General features: G+C 51.6%; 6 protein-coding genes across 6 annotated transcripts; 5 read left to right on the forward strand and 1 right to left on the reverse strand.

Annotated features, from left to right (window-relative positions):
- Positions 1 to 1,279: 1,279 nt before the first annotated feature.
- Positions 1,280 to 2,707, forward strand: BDQ94DRAFT_175887 (phosphatidylinositol-3-phosphate-binding protein BEM1; the record flags this gene model as incomplete). The annotated part of the gene is made up of 2 exons (XM_026772578.1): positions 1,280 to 1,714; positions 1,793 to 2,707. The coding sequence occupies 2 exons, from the start codon at positions 1,280 to 1,282 to the stop codon at positions 2,705 to 2,707; spliced, it is 1,350 nt and encodes a 449-aa protein (XP_026620146.1).
- A 607-nt stretch (positions 2,708 to 3,314) lies between these two features.
- Positions 3,315 to 5,703, forward strand: BDQ94DRAFT_119734 (AFG1 family ATPase). Its single transcript, XM_026763740.1, has 4 exons — positions 3,315 to 3,968; positions 4,097 to 4,541; positions 4,601 to 5,117; positions 5,186 to 5,703. Exons 1-4 carry the CDS (start codon positions 3,608 to 3,610, stop codon positions 5,537 to 5,539), a joined length of 1,677 nt encoding a protein of 558 aa, XP_026620147.1. The 5' UTR covers positions 3,315 to 3,607; the 3' UTR covers positions 5,540 to 5,703.
- Positions 5,704 to 6,280: 577 nt separating this feature from the next.
- On the forward strand, positions 6,281 to 10,649 carry BDQ94DRAFT_185191 (putative di-, tri-valent inorganic cation transporter; the record flags this gene model as incomplete). The annotated part of the gene is made up of 10 exons (XM_026774821.1): positions 6,281 to 6,472; positions 6,533 to 6,958; positions 7,014 to 8,390; positions 9,287 to 9,331; positions 9,386 to 9,533; positions 9,582 to 9,662; positions 9,714 to 9,823; positions 9,879 to 10,107; positions 10,157 to 10,236; positions 10,294 to 10,649. 10 exons carry the CDS (start codon positions 6,281 to 6,283, stop codon positions 10,603 to 10,605), a joined length of 3,000 nt encoding a protein of 999 aa, XP_026620148.1. The 3' UTR covers positions 10,606 to 10,649.
- Positions 10,650 to 10,722: 73 nt separating this feature from the next.
- On the forward strand, positions 10,723 to 11,257 carry BDQ94DRAFT_119785 (uncharacterized protein). The gene is made up of 3 exons (XM_026763741.1): positions 10,723 to 10,948; positions 11,007 to 11,095; positions 11,176 to 11,257. The coding sequence occupies exons 1-2, from the start codon at positions 10,786 to 10,788 to the stop codon at positions 11,090 to 11,092; spliced, it is 249 nt and encodes an 82-aa protein (XP_026620149.1). The 5' UTR covers positions 10,723 to 10,785; the 3' UTR covers positions 11,093 to 11,095; positions 11,176 to 11,257.
- Positions 11,258 to 11,366: 109 nt separating this feature from the next.
- Positions 11,367 to 13,540, forward strand: BDQ94DRAFT_119797 (amidase signature domain-containing protein). Its single transcript, XM_026763742.1, has 7 exons — positions 11,367 to 11,680; positions 11,736 to 11,834; positions 11,888 to 11,961; positions 12,018 to 12,117; positions 12,177 to 12,598; positions 12,653 to 12,776; positions 12,839 to 13,540. Exons 1-7 carry the CDS (start codon positions 11,405 to 11,407, stop codon positions 13,397 to 13,399), a joined length of 1,656 nt encoding a protein of 551 aa, XP_026620150.1. The 5' UTR covers positions 11,367 to 11,404; the 3' UTR covers positions 13,400 to 13,540.
- chsB (chitin synthase class II) lies at positions 13,509 to 17,935 on the reverse strand. The gene is made up of 6 exons (XM_026768311.1): positions 17,636 to 17,935; positions 17,163 to 17,553; positions 15,107 to 16,815; positions 14,870 to 15,054; positions 14,643 to 14,809; positions 13,509 to 14,585 (listed from the first exon to the last, which is right to left on the reverse strand). The coding sequence occupies exons 2-6, from the start codon at positions 17,399 to 17,401 to the stop codon at positions 13,682 to 13,684; spliced, it is 3,204 nt and encodes a 1,067-aa protein (XP_026620151.1). The 5' UTR covers positions 17,402 to 17,553; positions 17,636 to 17,935; the 3' UTR covers positions 13,509 to 13,681.
- Positions 17,936 to 18,058: the final 123 nt, after the last annotated feature.

Genomic DNA, 18,058 nt, shown 5'->3' on the forward strand with positions numbered 1-18,058 from the left:
GTTACGGGCATAAAGTGGATGATCAGATCTTGTCTGCTGCAGGCCTCGCTCAAACCAAACCCTACTCGTCCCCGTACTTACGTCTTGCCTTGCCTCGGCGGCTGATCTGGCGTTCCCGACCACCTGTGGGCACGGCCTGGCTAGGTTAACCTGCCTAGGGAGTATTATTCATTCATTCATTCCGACGTTCATTTATTTAGTTTCGCCGGAAGGAGAATTAGCAGACTAATAATGAAGGTACGTTGTTTCCAAGCTGGCAAAACCGCCCTGCAAGCAAAACCCCTCGTTTTCCCGCCCCTCGTTTATCTCGATTGTCGCTTGTTCCGAGCGCCCTCCCCGAAAAATTAGCACCTTGATTGATGACTTGTGGCCCTTCCTTTTTCTTTTGACTTGGAATGATCATTATTGCCGCGCGCAATCCATCGGCTCTGGACTAATCTCCAACACCGCCAATTAATTAGGCCATTCGACGCTCTCTCAAAGGGGAGAAAGATCCCAAACCCCACCACCACCACCATCTCAGTCACCATAGTCACCACCACCTTTCTATTACTCCAAAGTCCGCCATCGCCATCCTTCCGCCAAAGAAGGTGTGTTACACCCTTTCCTTTCTTTTAATTCTCCCCTTCAATTTTCTTTTTCTTCTTCTATTTCGCATTCTTCTTTTTCTTTGCAATTTTAATTTTATTTCTCCCCATCCCTCCCGATATTCAATTCTATTTTCACTCTTTCCATTTATTTGCCTTTCAAATCCCTGGTTGATCCCACCCTCCCCTCTTTCCCCCCTGCCTTTACCCCTCCTTTCTTCTATAGTCGCATCCCTAAAAAGAAACATTTTTGGGTTGTTTGTCTGTTGTAATTGATTTCCCTGCGTGTTATTCGTCCTCGTTCGCCGACATTAGTCGAGCAGCCCGTCCTTGGCAACCCGTTGTTGACCACATCCCTGTGCTGCGCGTAGGTTATCAAAGCGCTCTACGATTACCAACCGGAACCCGGGAACTCGCAGGAACTCGCCTTCAGCAAGGGAGACTTCTTTCACGTTATCAGCAGGGAGGACGATTTGGACTGGTACGAAGCGTGCAATCCGCTCATCCCTAGTGCGAGGGGGTTGGTTCCAGTGTCCTTCTTCGAAGTGATTGGCAAAAACGAGAGACACAGCGCCGGATCGGTGGATCATCATAAGAAGAAAGAGCCGCACGACTCAGGCTTCTCCGATCGAGCTGCCTTCCCAGGTACAGACTTCATCAGCAATTCCTCCCGCAATAGTTTTCAACCCAGGATGTCGCAGTTGGGGAAGGGTTCGAGCGCCATGGTCTATGGCATCGTTCAGTATGACTTCCAGGCCGAGCGACCGGACGAACTAGACGCCAAAGCTGGCGAGGCCATTATTGTTATCGCCCAGTCGAACCAGGAATGGTTTGTCGCCAAACCTATCGGTCGCCTGGGTGGCCCAGGTCTCATTCCCGTCTCCTTCCTCGAACTTCGCGATATGCAGACAGGTCAAGCGGTCACCGATCCCCTCGAAGCTGTGAGGCGTGCCGGCGTGCCGAAGGTGGAAGAATGGAAGAAGATGACGGCCGAATACAAGAACAGCAGCATCACGCTCGGCAAGATCGACTCCGCTGGTGGCTCGTCAATGCAGTCCGTCACGTCGAGCATGGACAAGATGTCTATCGGGCGTCAGAGTCAAATGAGTCAGAATGGCCAGTCTCAGGTAAGTCATCAATGTTTTCTCTTTTCCCCGCATCCGCGACTCTTTTGAGGACCGTCGCCCTAACCTTCCGTGCGATAGGGCTACCACACTCGCAATGCCAGTAAAGGTTCTCTTGTGCAACAAGTTTCGCACCAGTCGCAGCAAAGTTATCATCAGTCATTGATGGCGCCCATCGCGGCGTCTATTCCCCGGTACTGCTTCGACAACGACAAATACTGGTACATTATCGAGGCCAAAATGGAGGACGGTCGCTGCTGGGAATTGGCCCGCTACTACCACGACTTCTACGATTTCCAAATCGCACTTTTGACTCAATTTGAGGAGGAAGCGGGTAACCGTGGAAAGCCGCGCACTCTGCCGTATATGCCCGGACCAGTCACCCATGTCACGGACGCCATCTCCAACGGCCGCCGACAGAATCTGGATGAATACATCAAGAAACTCTTGGCTATGCCGCCTCATATCTCTCGCTGCCAACTGGTCCGTCAGTTATTCGCCCCTCGCGCTGGTGACTTTGAAATCGACCCGAACGCATTTGGCGAAGAGACGCGGTTCTCTGGTGGCTCGCATCATTCTTCGGCCAATGAGCCGTCGCGGAGTGTGTCGCGCCAGTCATCGCAGGCACCGATCGCTGTTCACACAGAGCGCAACTCACACCAGCGCGGTCAACCCTCCCTGTCACTCTCCAATGGCGGGCCACCCCCGATGAACCGTCAACCTAGCTCGTTAACACAGGTGTCGACGTCGAGTGGCGGTGCCATGAAAGTTAAGGTTTTCTTCCAGGACGACCTCATTGCAATTCGGGTCCCGAACGACATCAGCCTTCAACAGCTCAAGGAGAAGCTCATGGACCGCCTGAAGATTCAGGATGAGATCATGGTTCAGTACAAGGACGAACCGTCCGGGACGTACGTTGATCTGGCCACGGACAGCGACCTGGACACGGCGATCCAGCGGAACTCCAAGCTCACACTATATGTTGGACTTGCATAGAAGCGTTATTTTATCACCCTCCGTCTATATCCCGATAGATCTGTCTGTCATTTTTATCAGTTTCTTTTGTTGTCCGAATATTGCACCCGTTTGTGGAGGTGCATCGGGTGTCCCGGTGTTATGGTTATTTTTCCTGTTGTCTCTGGTCATCAGCCTCTGAGCGGTTGTTATTGAATCACGAGGTTGATGCTTTGACAAGAATGACATGTCTGAAACGTTTACGCCATCATGTACCCTTTCTTTGTTTTTGAAGCTGCACTATTCTGTTGTGTGGGCCATGGCTGATTGTTTACCCTCCATACCCTGTTACTGTGATGTGCTATTGTCTTTTGTACATAAGTCTTCTCTTGCATATATATTCTAGCCGTAGGCTACGACACCTACCTACCGTTTACCATCTGCTTTTTGGGGCCCAGTAGAACACATGGTAGGAACCAACCACCGGTCGCGCAATAAACAAATGATCCACTCGGCCAATTAAGGCGTTGTCGGCTCTAGATCTGGGGGCCGATCAGTTGCCGCCCTCCGAGTCACATGACTGGCATCGGAGTGCCTTTTCTCGTTGCTTCGGTTCCTTTTCGCCGCGGAGTTCTGCTCTTCCGGTCAATATCGGGGCTCTTCAGAGGACTTTCTTTCTCACCTGCATACTTGCATTCGACCCGTTGACTCGAGTCGACCTGTATATACTTGTCAGCGCTTGCATTCCTGTTGCCCTCTCTAGTGTCCACTTGCCTGTCCCCGCTTCTTGACCGCGTGGGCGCCGCACTTGACCGTCTCATTCGCCGAGTATTTGCCGACCGAACAACCTCGGGTTTAAGTCTCCTCGACTTTGTCGCAACGCACGCACATTTGATCAGATACACCAACTTTCCTAGACTGTTTCCGTCATACACAACGTCCATGAGCGGATCTTCAGCGAAGCTCTGCGCGGACTATTTGCCCGGCGCACTGAGGGCTCGGGGCCCTCTTTTGCGTGCCGTTCCTCGGGGCACTCGCCGGCCTGGCGCCAGGGAGTATAGACGGGGTGCTCATGGCGCGAACAACTCTCGCTATCGCCCCTCGGTGACAGCTCACCGGGTACCGGTCTGCGATACTGTGGATGTGCGGTTGTCGCAGGGCCAGTATGCGCGCCGCTTTGCGACAGCCGCCGAGGGGAAGGCTGTGGAGGCCGACGCTGCAGCTGGGATGCAGGGTGGTCCGTTGGCCGAGTATGATGCTCGTGTACAGCAGGGTCGCTTGCGAGATGATCCGTATCAGAGACGTACGTTGTATTCCCATGTGAATTGGTTGTCTCCGGTAGAGCGGAAGTCCTTCCCATAGAGGGGAGGGACTGAATTGATGGCCTATTTCGAATTACAGAGGCTGACATGCTTCAATTGCTATGAACAGAGATCATTGAGCAACTGCAGGACCTGTACGAACGACTGAGATCCTACAACCCCCCGCCGGTCGTCCAGCCAAGCGTCGAATCCCTCGACCCCAAGCCCAAGTCGTTCTTCGGCTCGCTGTTCGGACGCAACGCGAAGCAGGAACTCACGATCCCCGAAGCCCTCCCCAAGGGACTATACATGTACGGCGACGTAGGATGCGGCAAGACCATGCTCATGGACCTGTTCTATGAGACTCTCCCACCCAACATCAAGACCAAAACGCGCATCCACTTCCACAACTTCATGCAGGATGTGCACAAGCGCATGCATGTCGTCAAGATGAAATACGGCAACGACTTCGATGCGCTGCCTCTCGTGGCGGCTTCCATCGCAGAGGGCTCGAGTGTGCTGTGTTTCGATGAGTTCCAGTGCACAGATGTTGCAGATGCGATGATTCTCCGAAGGTAGTTCACTAAACCAGCCTCACCCACACTACAACCACTTCTCACAAACAGTTCAACAGACTCCTCGGATCCCTCATGTCCCACGGCGTCCTCCTCGTCACCACCTCCAACCGCCACCCCGACGACCTCTACAAGAACGGCATCCAACGCGAATCCTTCATTCCCTGCATCAACCTCCTCAAGACCGCCCTCGACGTCATCAACCTCAACTCCCCCACCGACTATCGCAAGATTCCCCGTCCCCCAGCAGCCGTCTACCACCACCCACTCGGCCCAGACGCCGACCAACACGCCCAGAAATGGTTCGATTTCCTGGGCGACCCCATCAACGACCCCCCGCACCCCGCCACCCAAGAAGTCTGGGGTCGCAAGATCCATGTGCCCCTGGCCAGCGGCAAAGCCGCCAAATTCAGCTTCCAGCAGCTCATCGGCAGCGCCACCGGCGCAGCGGATTACCTGGAACTCGTCCGGAATTACGAGGCATTCATCATCACCGATGTGCCGGGCATGAATCTCACCCAGAGAGATCTGGCTAGACGGTTCATTACTTTCATTGATGCTGTGTATGAGAGTAGGGTGCGTTTACCCCACAACGTTGACCCCAACAATCACCCAATCCCATGGACTAACAGTATGAATCACAGGCAAAACTCGTCCTCACCACCGAAGTCCCCCTCACCAACCTCTTCCTCTCGGCCGACGACGTCAAAGGCACCCTCAAGGACGGCAGCGACGACAACGGCGCTGATCTCTCCGACGCGATGCGCATGATGATGGACGATCTGGGATTGTCGATGCAAGCGCTCAAAACCACGTCGATTTTCAGTGGTGATGAGGAGCGGTTCGCGTTCGCGAGAGCATTGTCGCGTCTTTCGGAAATGGGGAGTAAGATGTGGGTGGAGCGTGGGTTGGGGGTCGGGATGGATGCGGATCATGGGAAGAGTGAACATGATGCGTATGTGAAGGCGAGGAGTCGTTGGTCGGAGGATAATATGTGATCCTCTTTCATCCTCTTCTTTGCTTTATTAGAGTATTGTTTGTAGATGGTTGCTGGGTTCTTCGTTGCATATATACTTTGATACATACGTGTATACACTTTCAGTTACAGCTACAGTTGCATTTACAGACCATAGAGCTTGAATTGATGAACATGAATACACAGTTTGCATTTCTTATCATTTCCACAGCATAGGTTGTGTTGTAGTCTTCACTAACAATAAGTGATTGAGAGAAGCTATAACATGACGTCATCCACTCCCAACCACCGCGATCTACCAGGAACTCAACAAACAAGTCTTTCAGGGACATCATTTGAGTTCTCCACCCTCAGGGCTCCTGTCATGCTCTCAATGATACATTGCCATTGGCCAAGGATCATAGCCAAAGCAACCCCCTCCTCTGCGATGGACCCTGTAGTAGTGCAGGGAGTGGGACTTTAGTGCACATCACTGACATCATGGATTCAGCAGTTCTGACCAATTTCAGTGGGCCATCGACTCTGCAAGAACAGCGTTGCATCATGGTTCCGGTCCAGACTGTCCCCTGATCGACTCTAGAATTACCAGTGCTTAGAAATAGAGAGCTGCCATTGGGTTTCTGGCCGGGTTGGTCGGGATGAGTATATAGATAAATAGATAGTAGTAGTACTCGCAGACATCTTCTTTGGGAGTACTACTACTTCTTCTCATCATCAGTGTATCTGTACCAGAGTGTGACAAATTGGAATACATGCTTTCATAATGGCTAGCGAACAGTTCAATATGGCCACCAAACATGATGATCTCGCCCGAGATACAGTTCAGCTGTCCGGCGTTCAACCCATGACCACAGACTATGGAATTAAGATATCGGATCCGGACCATTGGCTTCGCGTTGTCGATGCGCAGCATAATGGTCCCTCGCTACTGGAGGATCCGATCGCGAGGGAGAAGGTATGATACACTTCCTTTCTATAGTAGTCCCCTCTGCTAGAGTATTGATCGGTGGTGCAGATTATGCGCTTCGACCACGAACGGATTCCCGAACGAGTCGTGCATGCCCGTGGCGCTGGAGCCTTCGGAACCTTCAAGCTTCATCAGGCTATTCCGGAACTTTCCTCTGCGGGTGTCTTGACTGACACAGAGCGCGAAACTCCCGTCTTTGTTCGCTTTTCTACTGTTCAGGGTAGTCGTGGGAGTGCGGATACTGTGCGTGATGTTCGTGGCTTCGCGGTGAAGATGTACACTGCGGAAGGCAACTGGGATATTGTTGGGAATAATATTCCTGTTTTCTTTATTCAGGATGCTATCAAGTTCCCTGATGTTATTCATTCGGTGAAGCCGGAGCCTCATAATGAGATTCCTCAGGGACAGAGTGCTCATAATAACTTTTGGGATTTCCAATACATGCATTCGGAGACTACTCATATGCAGCAGTGGGTGAGTTTGCTGTGTTTATTTTATTCCCTGGGTCACTGGCTAATTGAGTTGCTAGGTTATGTCGGATCGTGCTATCCCTCGTTCGTACCGTATGATGCAAGGCTTCGGTGTCAATACCTACTGCCTTGTGAATGCCAAGGGACAGCGGCACTTTGTCAAGTTCCATTTCACCCCGGAGCTCGGTGTTCATTCCCTCGTTTGGGACGAAGCGCTGAAGATTGCAGGTCAAGATCCTGACTTCCATCGGAAGGATCTGATGGATGCCATTGAGGCAGGCCAATACCCCAGGTGGAAGTTCGGCATTCAGGTGATTCCAGAAGAGAAGAAGGATGACTTTGAGTTCGATATCCAGGATGCAACCAAGATCTGGCCGGAGGAGCTTGTGCCAATCCAGTACATTGGACAATTGGAGCTGAATCGCAACGTTGACGAGTACTTCCCCCAAACCGAGCAAGTGGCTTTCTGCACAAGTCATATTGTGCCCGGTATTGACTTCTCGGACGATCCCCTTCTCGTGGGCCGCAATTTCTCCTACTTCGATACACAGATCTCTCGCTTGGGCCCTAACTGGCAAGAACTGCCAATTAACCGTCCCGTGTGTCCGTATATGAGTCTGGTCAACCGGGATGGTCAAATGAGACACCGCATCACAAAGGGCAAAGTGAACTATTGGCCGAACAGGTTCGATGCGAATCCCCCAACCTCTCCGGCTCATGGAGGATTTGCGACCTACCCTGAAAAGCAGCGGGGTGTGAAAGCGCGTGCACTGTCAGACAAATTTAGCGAGCATTTCAACCAGGCCCAACTGTTCTACAACTCCCTCAGCCCCATAGAAAAGCTTCACGTCTCCAAGGCATTCTCCTTCGAATTGGATCATTGCGACGAGGAGATCGTGTATAAGCGCCTCTCAGAACGACTGGCTGTCGTTGACCTCCAGCTGGCGAAGACGGTTGCGAAGAATGTTGGAGGCAACACGCCGACCAAGGCACCAAAGGAGAACGACGGAAAAACGTCGAAGGGCTTGAGCCAATTCGACTACCTTTCTGACAGCGCACAAATTGCTACCCGCCGAGTTGCCATCCTGATCGCGGATGGCTTCGACCTCAACTCATACAGGGACATGAAGAGTGCGTTGCAGAAGCAGAATGCATTTGTATTCACCATTGGATCCCAGCGCCAGGGTGTCACCTCCGAATCAGGAGAGAAGGTGATCCCCGACCATCATTTCCCAGGAATGCGTTCCACGCTCTTTGACGCGACTTTTGTCCCCGGCGGAAAGCACGTTAGTGTGCTGGCGAAGAACGGCATCGCTAAGCACTGGATTTCCGAGTCCTTTGCGCACTTGAAGCCTATTGCTGGTGTCAACGAAGCGGTGGACTTTATCCGGAAGCAAATCAACCTAGACGCGGTCAAATATGCCTCGAATGGTCAAGTGAAAGAAAGCTACGGAGTGGTGACTGCCCATGGTGCACCCGCGGAGCTGCTGCAAGTATCGTCCAATATTAGTCGCGAGAGCAAGGGATTCGTCGACCAGTTCATTTGGCAAATTTCGAGGCACAGGAACTGGCAGAGGGAACTAGATGGCTTGGTGGATGAGATCGCTGCATAGTGAAGTGTTAGTAAATATTCAGTCATGAGATAATGAATAGCAATCCTTCATGTTTGTCACAGCATGGTTTGTAGCAAATCCCTAATAGATGAGAAGCCGGCAGAGAAAAATCAACCTAAGCAGCGTCTACAATAGAAGTGTCACCAATATGCATTAAAATACCGAGGTTGGTACGTCAGCTGCATATGATGTGTGACATAGGTAATGGTGTGAGCATGTCGGAGCTGGATGGCACAACAACTCACCAGCAGTGTAGAGACTTGAGAGCAACATGTTTGCCTTGGTATAGGCACACCAGAAGGGGTCCTCGCAATATGCTCCGTCAGCCTGGTTTTGGAAAGTTCTTCGCATTCCAACCCGGCCCGATTCTAATGTAAGGGGTAATAAGCCGGTAGCCTCACACCTGGCCTCGAGTACTTCTACAGCAAAAGGTCGTCTGGGCTTTGTCTCATCCTCATCTGAGGGATTTCAGTATCATGGTGCTCAAAATATCACGCGCCACGCGGTTGACGGTGGTGGTTGTCATCTCCTCAGCATTCTTTGTGGCTGAGATTTCAGGTAGTCTCCCCTCTATACATCTGCAGCCCACTTCATTGCAAGCCTGGCTAATGCGACCGTACGGTAGTTGGCTTTTACACGCATTCCATTGCTTTGGTGGCCGATGCTTTCCATTATGTATGTGCGGCCCAGTGTTGCAGAGTAGTCACTGATAAATCTAGCTGAACGACCTGGTCGGGTTTGTTGTCGCGCTCGTTGCTCTCAAGGTAGCCCACGACACTGTTCGAAACGTTGCAACAGATACTGAGATCAAGCTCCAGGTCTCAGAAGCAGATGAATCGCCGAAAGCCCTAGCCTTCGGTTGGCAACGAGCCCAGTTGCTGGGTGCCTTCTTCAATGGGGTCCTACTCTTCGCGCTCGGGATCAGTATTTTCCTACAGTCCATTGAGCGATTCATCACGCTTCAGCGTTGGTACTCCATTTGACTGTCAACTTCATCCAGTTAATGTGCAACAGGTGTTGAGAATCCTAAGCTCATGTTCATAATGGGAGCCATCGGACTGACCCTGAACCTTATCAGCGCCACGTTTCTCCACGGTAATCCCGGCTTCAACAGCTAGTGAGGCGGCCCCGGTAACTGTTTTACAGAGCATCACCATCATGATCACGGCCATGAACCTAGTTCAGGGGCTCTCGAAGAGCTTCCCGTGTCGACGACAGATGACATTACAGGACCGGAACGACCAGGAAGTCCTAACGTTAGTACTTGAGCAGACTATAGAGCTTTCAGCTGGCTGACCTCCTACCCTGTAGCACAATGATCACAAACACCTTTCAAATGGGGCTCATGCAGCCTCTCACGGACATGACCTAGGGATGCTGGGGGTCTTGATCCATGTTATAGGCGATGCGGCCAATAACCTTGGAGTGATGGCAGCGGCCTTGGTCATATGGCTCGCTCACTATGGAGGAAGATACTATGCGGATCCTGGCACAAGCATGGGAATATCCATTATGATAATGCTGTCTTCTGTTCCACTGGGTATGTCCTTTCATGTTGTTTGATCCATGGATGCTGAACCCTGTGATAGTGCGGCGATGTGGAATCATCCTGCTGGAAAGCGCGCCTAATGGAGTCGACCTTGAGGATGTGAAGCATGATCTAGAGAAGGTAGGCCACATACAAGCTCCAGTCATCGACTAATTCTCACCATTGGACGCTTCGCAGATTCCCGGTGTTCTATCGGTCCACGAGCTACATATCTGGCGCCTAAACCAGCACAAGGCGCTCGCATCGGTTCATGTAATGGTGTCCGATTGCTCAGTACCGAGTTTCCTTAAGTTGAGTAAGACCATCAACGAATGTTTCCACGCATACGGGATCCATTCTACCACGATTCAGCCGGAGATGGCCCACCCGGAGGCGATTGCTCTGGGAAGGCCGGCAGTGGAAACAGAACTGAGTTCACAGACTGAAATGTCTGAGAAGTGTCAGGTGATATGCGGGACATTATGTGAAGAATTGACTTGCTGTGGATAGAGGACAAACGGAAAATGGAAATAAGGAGAGGGAAACAAAAGAACTTGAAGTAAGAGGTACAAACAAAAAAAAAAGGCGAAGGGGAAATGAAGATGAAGATGAAGATGGCGAATGTCACGAGGAGGCTGGGTCATCTGACCTGGCTGCTACTACTTAGTTTTAGAAACATCCCATCTTTGAATGCTTCTCTTCCTCCGCTTCATTCTTATTCACTCGAATGATTGTCAATCTCCTTCGTTGCTGGCCCGAGTACCATTGATGAGATGTGAAGTCAATCTCTCGCCCCCAACTAGTACGCGGAACATATTCCGCCTGGTCGTTCAAACCTTCGGCTGTGCTTCTGGTTCCATCCGCCATTCCTAGCAGATCCCCTCCGGTACTGACGGCCAATGGTTAAATAGTGACACCGAAAATAACTAGGCGATGTCGGCACAGGAACGCCATTCAGCGGACTTTGCCAATTGCCGATAAGCGCCAGGCCTCTTGATAGGCAAGTACTCGCGACCAGAAAGATAAGAGGATCTCCACCCGAGGCGTATCTCCTCCCTGGAGCTAAGACCTGCAGCGCAGCTAGATGCATATAGGGTACTCCAACAAAGGCCTTCTGTAGATCATTATTGGTCTGCATTCCGATTCCGAGATGTAGACAGTGTCCCGACTCCTCATCTGCCTTGTCATGGAAACCATTAGTGCTCTTGACTGCCGGTTTTAAACTGTGCGCACTCCCCACCTTTCCCATGCCAGTCACATTTCCTCCATCACTCAAACTCGACCCTAGCGCTCGTGAGCATCTTACACTATGTCACTCTCATGGGAATCCCAGGCCCAAAAGGCCAAGGACATTCTCCAACAATCGATCCCCAAACAATGGCTACTCCCCGCACATAAGCTACCCTCGGCCGACCTGAAGAATGTGGAGGACTTTCCCCGCAAAAGCGGCCTTCTCTCGGCGAGAGAGCTCAGTATAACCGACATGTCTGCCGCTACCCTAGTGCAGAACATGGGGGCTGGAAAGCTCACGGCAGAGGAGGTGGTCGTAGCCTTCCTCAAGCGATCCGTATTGGGCCATCAACTGGTAATGCTTAACTATATCTTGTCCGGGTTTCGGTGCAACTGATCCTTGTTGTCAGCTTAACTTCGCCACAGAGTTCCTAACCGACCGAGCAATTGGGCGAGCCAAGGAATTAGATGAGTATTATAGGCGAACCGGAAAGCTAGTTGGGCCTTTGGTGGGACTTCCTTATCAGCGGTGCCGTACAACCTATAGACTAATAACTCACAGCATGGTGTCCCGATAAGCGTCAAGGAGCATGTTGGGGTCAAGGGCCTCACATGTAATGCCGGCTATGTGGCCTGGTATGGCCCCGTTCTTCTTCAAATACAGTATCAAAGCCAGAAACTGATAACACTAGGGTGGACGATGTTGCAACAGAAGACGCCCTCATACTACAATGTCTCGAAAAGGCTGGCGCCGTCTTCCATGTACGAACCAACCAGCCGCAATCTCTCATGGTATGTCTATATGCCCACCTTGCAGGCAATGACCTTGCGTAGCTAATAAATACATGAAGCACCTCTGCTGCAGCAATAACCTCACCGGAAAGACGCTAAACCCTTACAACCGCACGCTCAGTGCTGGGGGTTCCTCAGGTGGTGAAGGCGCTTCGACCGGCTTCAAATGCGCTCCCCTAGGTATCGGCACAGACATTGGAGGCTCAATCCGATGCCCCGCTGCATTCTGTGGCTCCTATGGGTTCCGCCCAACAGCCCTTCGCAACCCAATGTCAGGTGCAAAGGCACCCAAGGACGGTCACGAATCCATTCGCGGCGTAATCGGGCCTCTTGCTAGCCAGAGCGTGGAAGACATGGACCTCTTCCAGCAGGCCATCATCGACCAAGAGCCCTGGGATATCGAGACGTCCTTGGCTCCGGTCCCATGGAAGAGGGCCAAGCCTACCAAAGGCATGACTGTAGCCATCATGTGGGATGACGGGTAAGCCAATATCGTCACACCAATGCATACGGCAACTAACAAATCAAAAACCAGAGTCGTCCGCCCCCATCCCCCCGTAACCCGGGCCCTCAAACACGCCAAAGCCAAGCTCCAAGCAGCGGGCATCAAGGTCATCGACTGGGAACCATACAAGCACAAGCACGGCTGGGACATCATCGTACGTCACGCCAATCAAGCAATACCACTTTAATCATACCCATACTGATCACAAAACCCTAGTCCGCCATGTACTTCCCCGACGGAGCCCTCAGCCAGCGCAAACTCATCGCCCAAACGGGCGAACCCATTCTTCCTCTGACAGCCTGGGCCTTCAACTACAGCAGTCCTACCCCCCTCACCATGGCCGAATCCTGGGAACTAAATGTCCAGCGCGACGTATACCGAGACGAATACCACGCCTTGATGAAATCCAGAGGCGTGGACTTCATCCTCTGTCCCGCATACGCGGGCGTTGCCTCCGTTCTCGGCGAATCCCACTACTGGAACTACACGGCTGTCTGGAATATCTTGGACCAGCCGGCCGTAGTATTCCCATCTGGTCTGAGCGTGAATCCGCAGCTGGATCAGTTGACCAGCGAGCATAAGTCATATAAGCCTCGAGACGAAGTTGATCAGCGCGAATGGAGCAAGTATACCGGTCCGGAACGGTACGAAGGTGCGCCCATTGCGTTGCAGTTGGTCGGAAAGCATTTCAAGGATGAGGAAACTCTGGCTGCTGGTGCGTTGGTTGATGGTATTCTAAAGGGAGCAGAGCAGACCTCTACTAGATCTATGCTCTGAGTTAAGCATAGCTGGGTGGGAGAAAAATTGAAGTGAAATCCGATATCAATCATAAATTGACCGATCATTTACAATCCATTATATCCATCAATCATAACGAAGCATAAATACATACATGAAAAATCCCAATCATACATCATAAATAAGGTCGTAAGAAAAGGTGAAGGAAAAGGAAACATAGACAAAAGAACTCCAAACAAACCTATCTCACCACCAGCAAGGGAGCCAGACCTGGACAATGAGATAGACATAGAGGGGGTATACCGATAGAATTTAGATCAATCACTTCCTCCAAAACATAGCCTTACCCGCCACCCTCTTAGCGGACCACTTCGCCTCAGCAAACTTATCCTTGAAACTAACCCCACCACCGTACTTAAGCGCAGTACTACTCCTCCCACCACTCGAGCCAGAAACATGGCTCATATTCGCCAAGTTGCCCGCATCGAACTTGGTCTTGCCCTCGACGATCTTCTGCACGACAAGCAAGATCGCATACGTCGTGGAACCAATGACACGAATAAGGGCCAACACCACCACGGACCACAGAATGATAGCGAGGTAGATGTTCGTACCGCCCGCATCCGGACCATAGACTTCTGAGATGGCCATGGCCAGAATGACGTTCGCTACCATCCAGATGGAGACCATGTATGTACGGACGGCGCGGTAGTAGTCTTCTTGCATTTGGCTCTCGGTGATGGGGGTTTCGGGGACTTCGACGCGGTCGCGGAGGTTGCGGAGCGCAGCGTCGTAGCCGCTGTCGATGTCGAGTTGTTCGGAGGGCATTTCGATTTGCACGGTTGTGCCGTTGACGACTCGCGCGGCTCCCAGGTCCATGTTCAGGACGTTGTCACCTTTTGTTCCCCAAGAGACGTCGTGCGTGTTGCAGAAGGCGTAGACCTGGAGGGTGCAAATGTAGCTGGGTAACATGATGAAGTAGGCTGCTGAGGAGGTGAACATATGCCAGGGATCGAGGTAGAGGAAGGAGGCGTAGAAGTATAAGCCCACTGTTGAGAGGAGGGACATGACGATGTTGACGAATAGGCCGTCGCTCACTTCCAGGGATGTATCGGCGCCCGTTCGTGCTAGAATTTCGATCACCACAAGATACATGGTGCAGAAGATCGTGTAGAACATGATGATCGAATACACGATGATGCCGGACAGATATAGCTTTTTGGCACTGCAAGGGTTGGGGTTAGCCAGCTGTTCATGGGACTGCCTTGTATGGACTACTCACCCTTGCGGTCGATTACCCATTGAAATGATGAACTGCAGACACATCACCAGAATACAGGCGTATCTCAGGATCACGAATATGTATTTGCCGATATGGTGACCAAACGGATCAATTTTATCGTCGGTAAGTGAGCCAGCGATAAAGTAGAATACCAGGTAGAAGTTTGCCTGAGTAGTGAGTGGAATGTCAGCGAGGTTTTCTTGGATTGCTGGGTATCCAAAACCTACCAAGCCAAAGTACGTGAAGATCAATTGCATGAATTGGTAAGCACCCTCAATTTGAAGGAGAATCTTCCGAGGTAGTGAGTGGTCCGTTTTCCAGAGTTGCTTGGCATTGACGATAGAGTACACGGCCGCGAAGAAGGCACCGTTCAACCAACGTCTTCTCTGTGAGATGAACTCGGGAATTGAGTCTAGCAAGGGCTGTTAGCGGAATTACATCTATCGCTCGTCTTCATGGCTTACCTGGGACGTCAGTTTCACCAACAGCACTCTTCACGAACTTCAAGACCCAGCGCTCTTCCCTCTTGGCAACTAACTCCCAGCAGAGGATACGATCTTCTGCTAGGTACATGTTGGCTGTGAACACATCTGCATCTTGTCCGTGTAGAGTTTCTCCCTTGAAGTACTGGTTCAGAGGGCCATTACCCTCGGCGTCGTTCTGCAGTGCGAAGAACCGATACGCACTGAGCGCTCCAGGAAGCACAGTAATGTAACCGAAGACAGACTCCAACGGCTTGTCCAGAATGTTGGACATCTTATACTCGAAGTTCTGACTGGCAACCAGAGGGTTCAGAAGACCGAGCATACCCTTGCCTTTGCCCGCCTTGATTTCACCAGCCGCTCCCGCGACGTTCGAGTTCTGGTCGAACGCTTTCCAGAGGTGGTAGAGTGCGGTAGGCGCAGGTTTGGTACCCACATCGAGCAGGATGCAAATGTTCGGCTGTAGTGCTCGGCCAAAAGCGTTGAAGAACCAACGGTGTGAGTTCAATTTCTTCTTGTTGTGTTCTTTCAAACAGAAGAGCACCTGGCACGGCATGATGCCCTTCTCAGCGCCCTTGAACTTCAAGTCGGGATCGAGCGATACCTGCGTCGTGTATTCGTAGACGTGCGCGTTGACCTGCTTCTGGTTGACAACGTTCTTGGCGATACCTTCCTGGTAGACACCCAAAGCCGCCAAAGCATTGAGGGTCCGCGGGTGCACCTTCTTACGACCGTCGGCGATGATGCAGACCACAATCTTCTTCCAACCATCCTTACCCCAGGTACGGGACTTGGATCGCGAGCAAAGGTGGGTGATATTCTGCATCACACCATGCATAGTCCGAGTGAAGCCGATCTCATCCTCGTTATACATTGTGATACAAATCAACAGCTCAGTCTCACGCATAGTACTGCCAATCTGTTGGCGCAGCTTGTAGCCTCGCTGCGTGAAGTCGTCGGGGTCACAGGTCACTGCAGTGTATCGCATATGGGTGAATTCTCGGTCATCACGACGAGGCAAGAAAGAGTGCAGGATAGTTGGGATCTTGCATTCCAAGATCAGTTCACCGTTGATCAGTTGGACTTCTTTGGTTGACATCTGCGCCTCACGAACACCTCGGCGGCTCTGCTTTTCTGGAGCTGGACCATAATGTATGTTAGGGTCGACCATTTCATCTGTTTCTTCCATTTCATCGTCCAAGTCAACTTTCGACATGGCATCCTTCTCATCTGTTATAATCGTAGACTCGCTCATAAAAGACTGCATACTGGCTCGATTGTTAGGGTCAATTGTCCGCCCACCACCACCGAATACATCATCGTCGCCTGCATCATTGATTGGGATGTTTGCATCATGTCCACCCGGGGCTGAAAAAAGCGGTGCTGGGGGCAACGGACGGCGAGGGCTCCCCCCATATCTTGAGCTGGGGGTGCCCGGTCGTGGACTACCATTGAGATCTGCACGTTCATATTGCGAGCTTGCGACTGAAGGGGGAGCTGGAGGTCTGGCCCAGTTCCCGACACGGTTAGGCGACCAAGGCCGTGTGGGAGAGCCCGGACGAGAGGTATAGTGTGGAACATCTACCGTTGATGCTGCTGGCGGGGGGATGGTCGGTACGTTTCCCAGACTCGATACAGGTCGTGAAGGAGATTCGGTTGGTTCATAGGGATAGTATCGCTGGCGTTCACTTCTGCGGTTGTTTTGAGCACGCGAGTTAGCAGACCGCTTCATAACCATCATTTCGTAGATCATATTGAAAGCAGTTGTGCCGGATGTCCGAAGACATCCCAGTTATACGCAGAAAAGCGAAGACAGTGTTTGCTAGGGAAATCACGGCATGCAAAAAGACTGGATATTTCTCAGTCACCAGGCCTGAGCTTTCCCCAGACAGCTATTTCAACAGCATTGACCATGTCAACAAGGGGAGAATTGGTATGGAGCTCCACGCCGTAGGGCAGATACCAAACAGAGTCATCGGAATGCCAGAAGCCATAGCTTAGTGTGATAAGGTAAAATGAAAGAATGGCTATTACTTACTCTCCGTCATCGACAAAAGGATCCCCGTAGTGGTACTCTGAGCTAACTCCTGTATCGGCACTCAAATCGCTTTCTACAATCGTGCTGGTTGGCAGCAAGCGCATAGTAGCTCCATGCGCACGAGATGCTGCCGGAGGAGATTCATGTTCGGTAAAGTATGGGTCCTCGTACGTATCATATGCCGGCGGCTCCTCTTCCTGGTTGTGCGCCGGCACATACATCCGCGACGAGTTGTTCATGATTATCTGCTCGTCACTCAATTGTGCATAGTATCCGATGATCAAACGTTGCAGTGGCACAGTATAGTTCTTCAGGTATCCGTGTGGTTACTGCACCAGCTGTTGAGATGACCTCAACTGAAGGCACGTAGATAGCACTGGTTTATGGATTCCTAAAGGTAACGGGTTCCACGGTTAGCACGTCTGCATTGCCCACACAGTTCCAGATCCGGGGTGATGGGGAATGCCACTTACTATCCACAGGAGGCAGTTGGTTGCCTGGTAGTACCAGTAAACAAACCAAGTATGTCAGAGATCTGGAGGAATTTATCGCGGAAACCAAGCGATCGGATCACGGTTGAAGAAACGGAGTAGAACCTCGGATGCGGCACTCGAGCTTCCTTATAAACAAAGGTTGCGATCCACACCACAGACGCACACACAGAGCGTCAAACACTGAATAATGGCAGGTGATAAAGTGAACGGAACCGATCAGATCCGCCCCAGGCACTTCTTATGAAATCACCTTGGATACGGGCGCCTAAACTGCCGTCGTAATCGGTCTGCGCTGACGAACAGCAGCGCCTGGAGAGCGTGGATATCACCAGGGCAACGGAAGCTTGGAAGAGCGAGCGGGGCGACCATCCTTGCAGCTGAGAGACATCGCATGGATCGAGT

This window comes from Aspergillus welwitschiae (assembly GCF_003344945.1).
Source record: "Aspergillus welwitschiae strain CBS 139.54b unplaced genomic scaffold BDQ94scaffold_68, whole genome shotgun sequence".
Classification (NCBI taxonomy): domain Eukaryota; kingdom Fungi; phylum Ascomycota; class Eurotiomycetes; order Eurotiales; family Aspergillaceae; genus Aspergillus; species Aspergillus welwitschiae.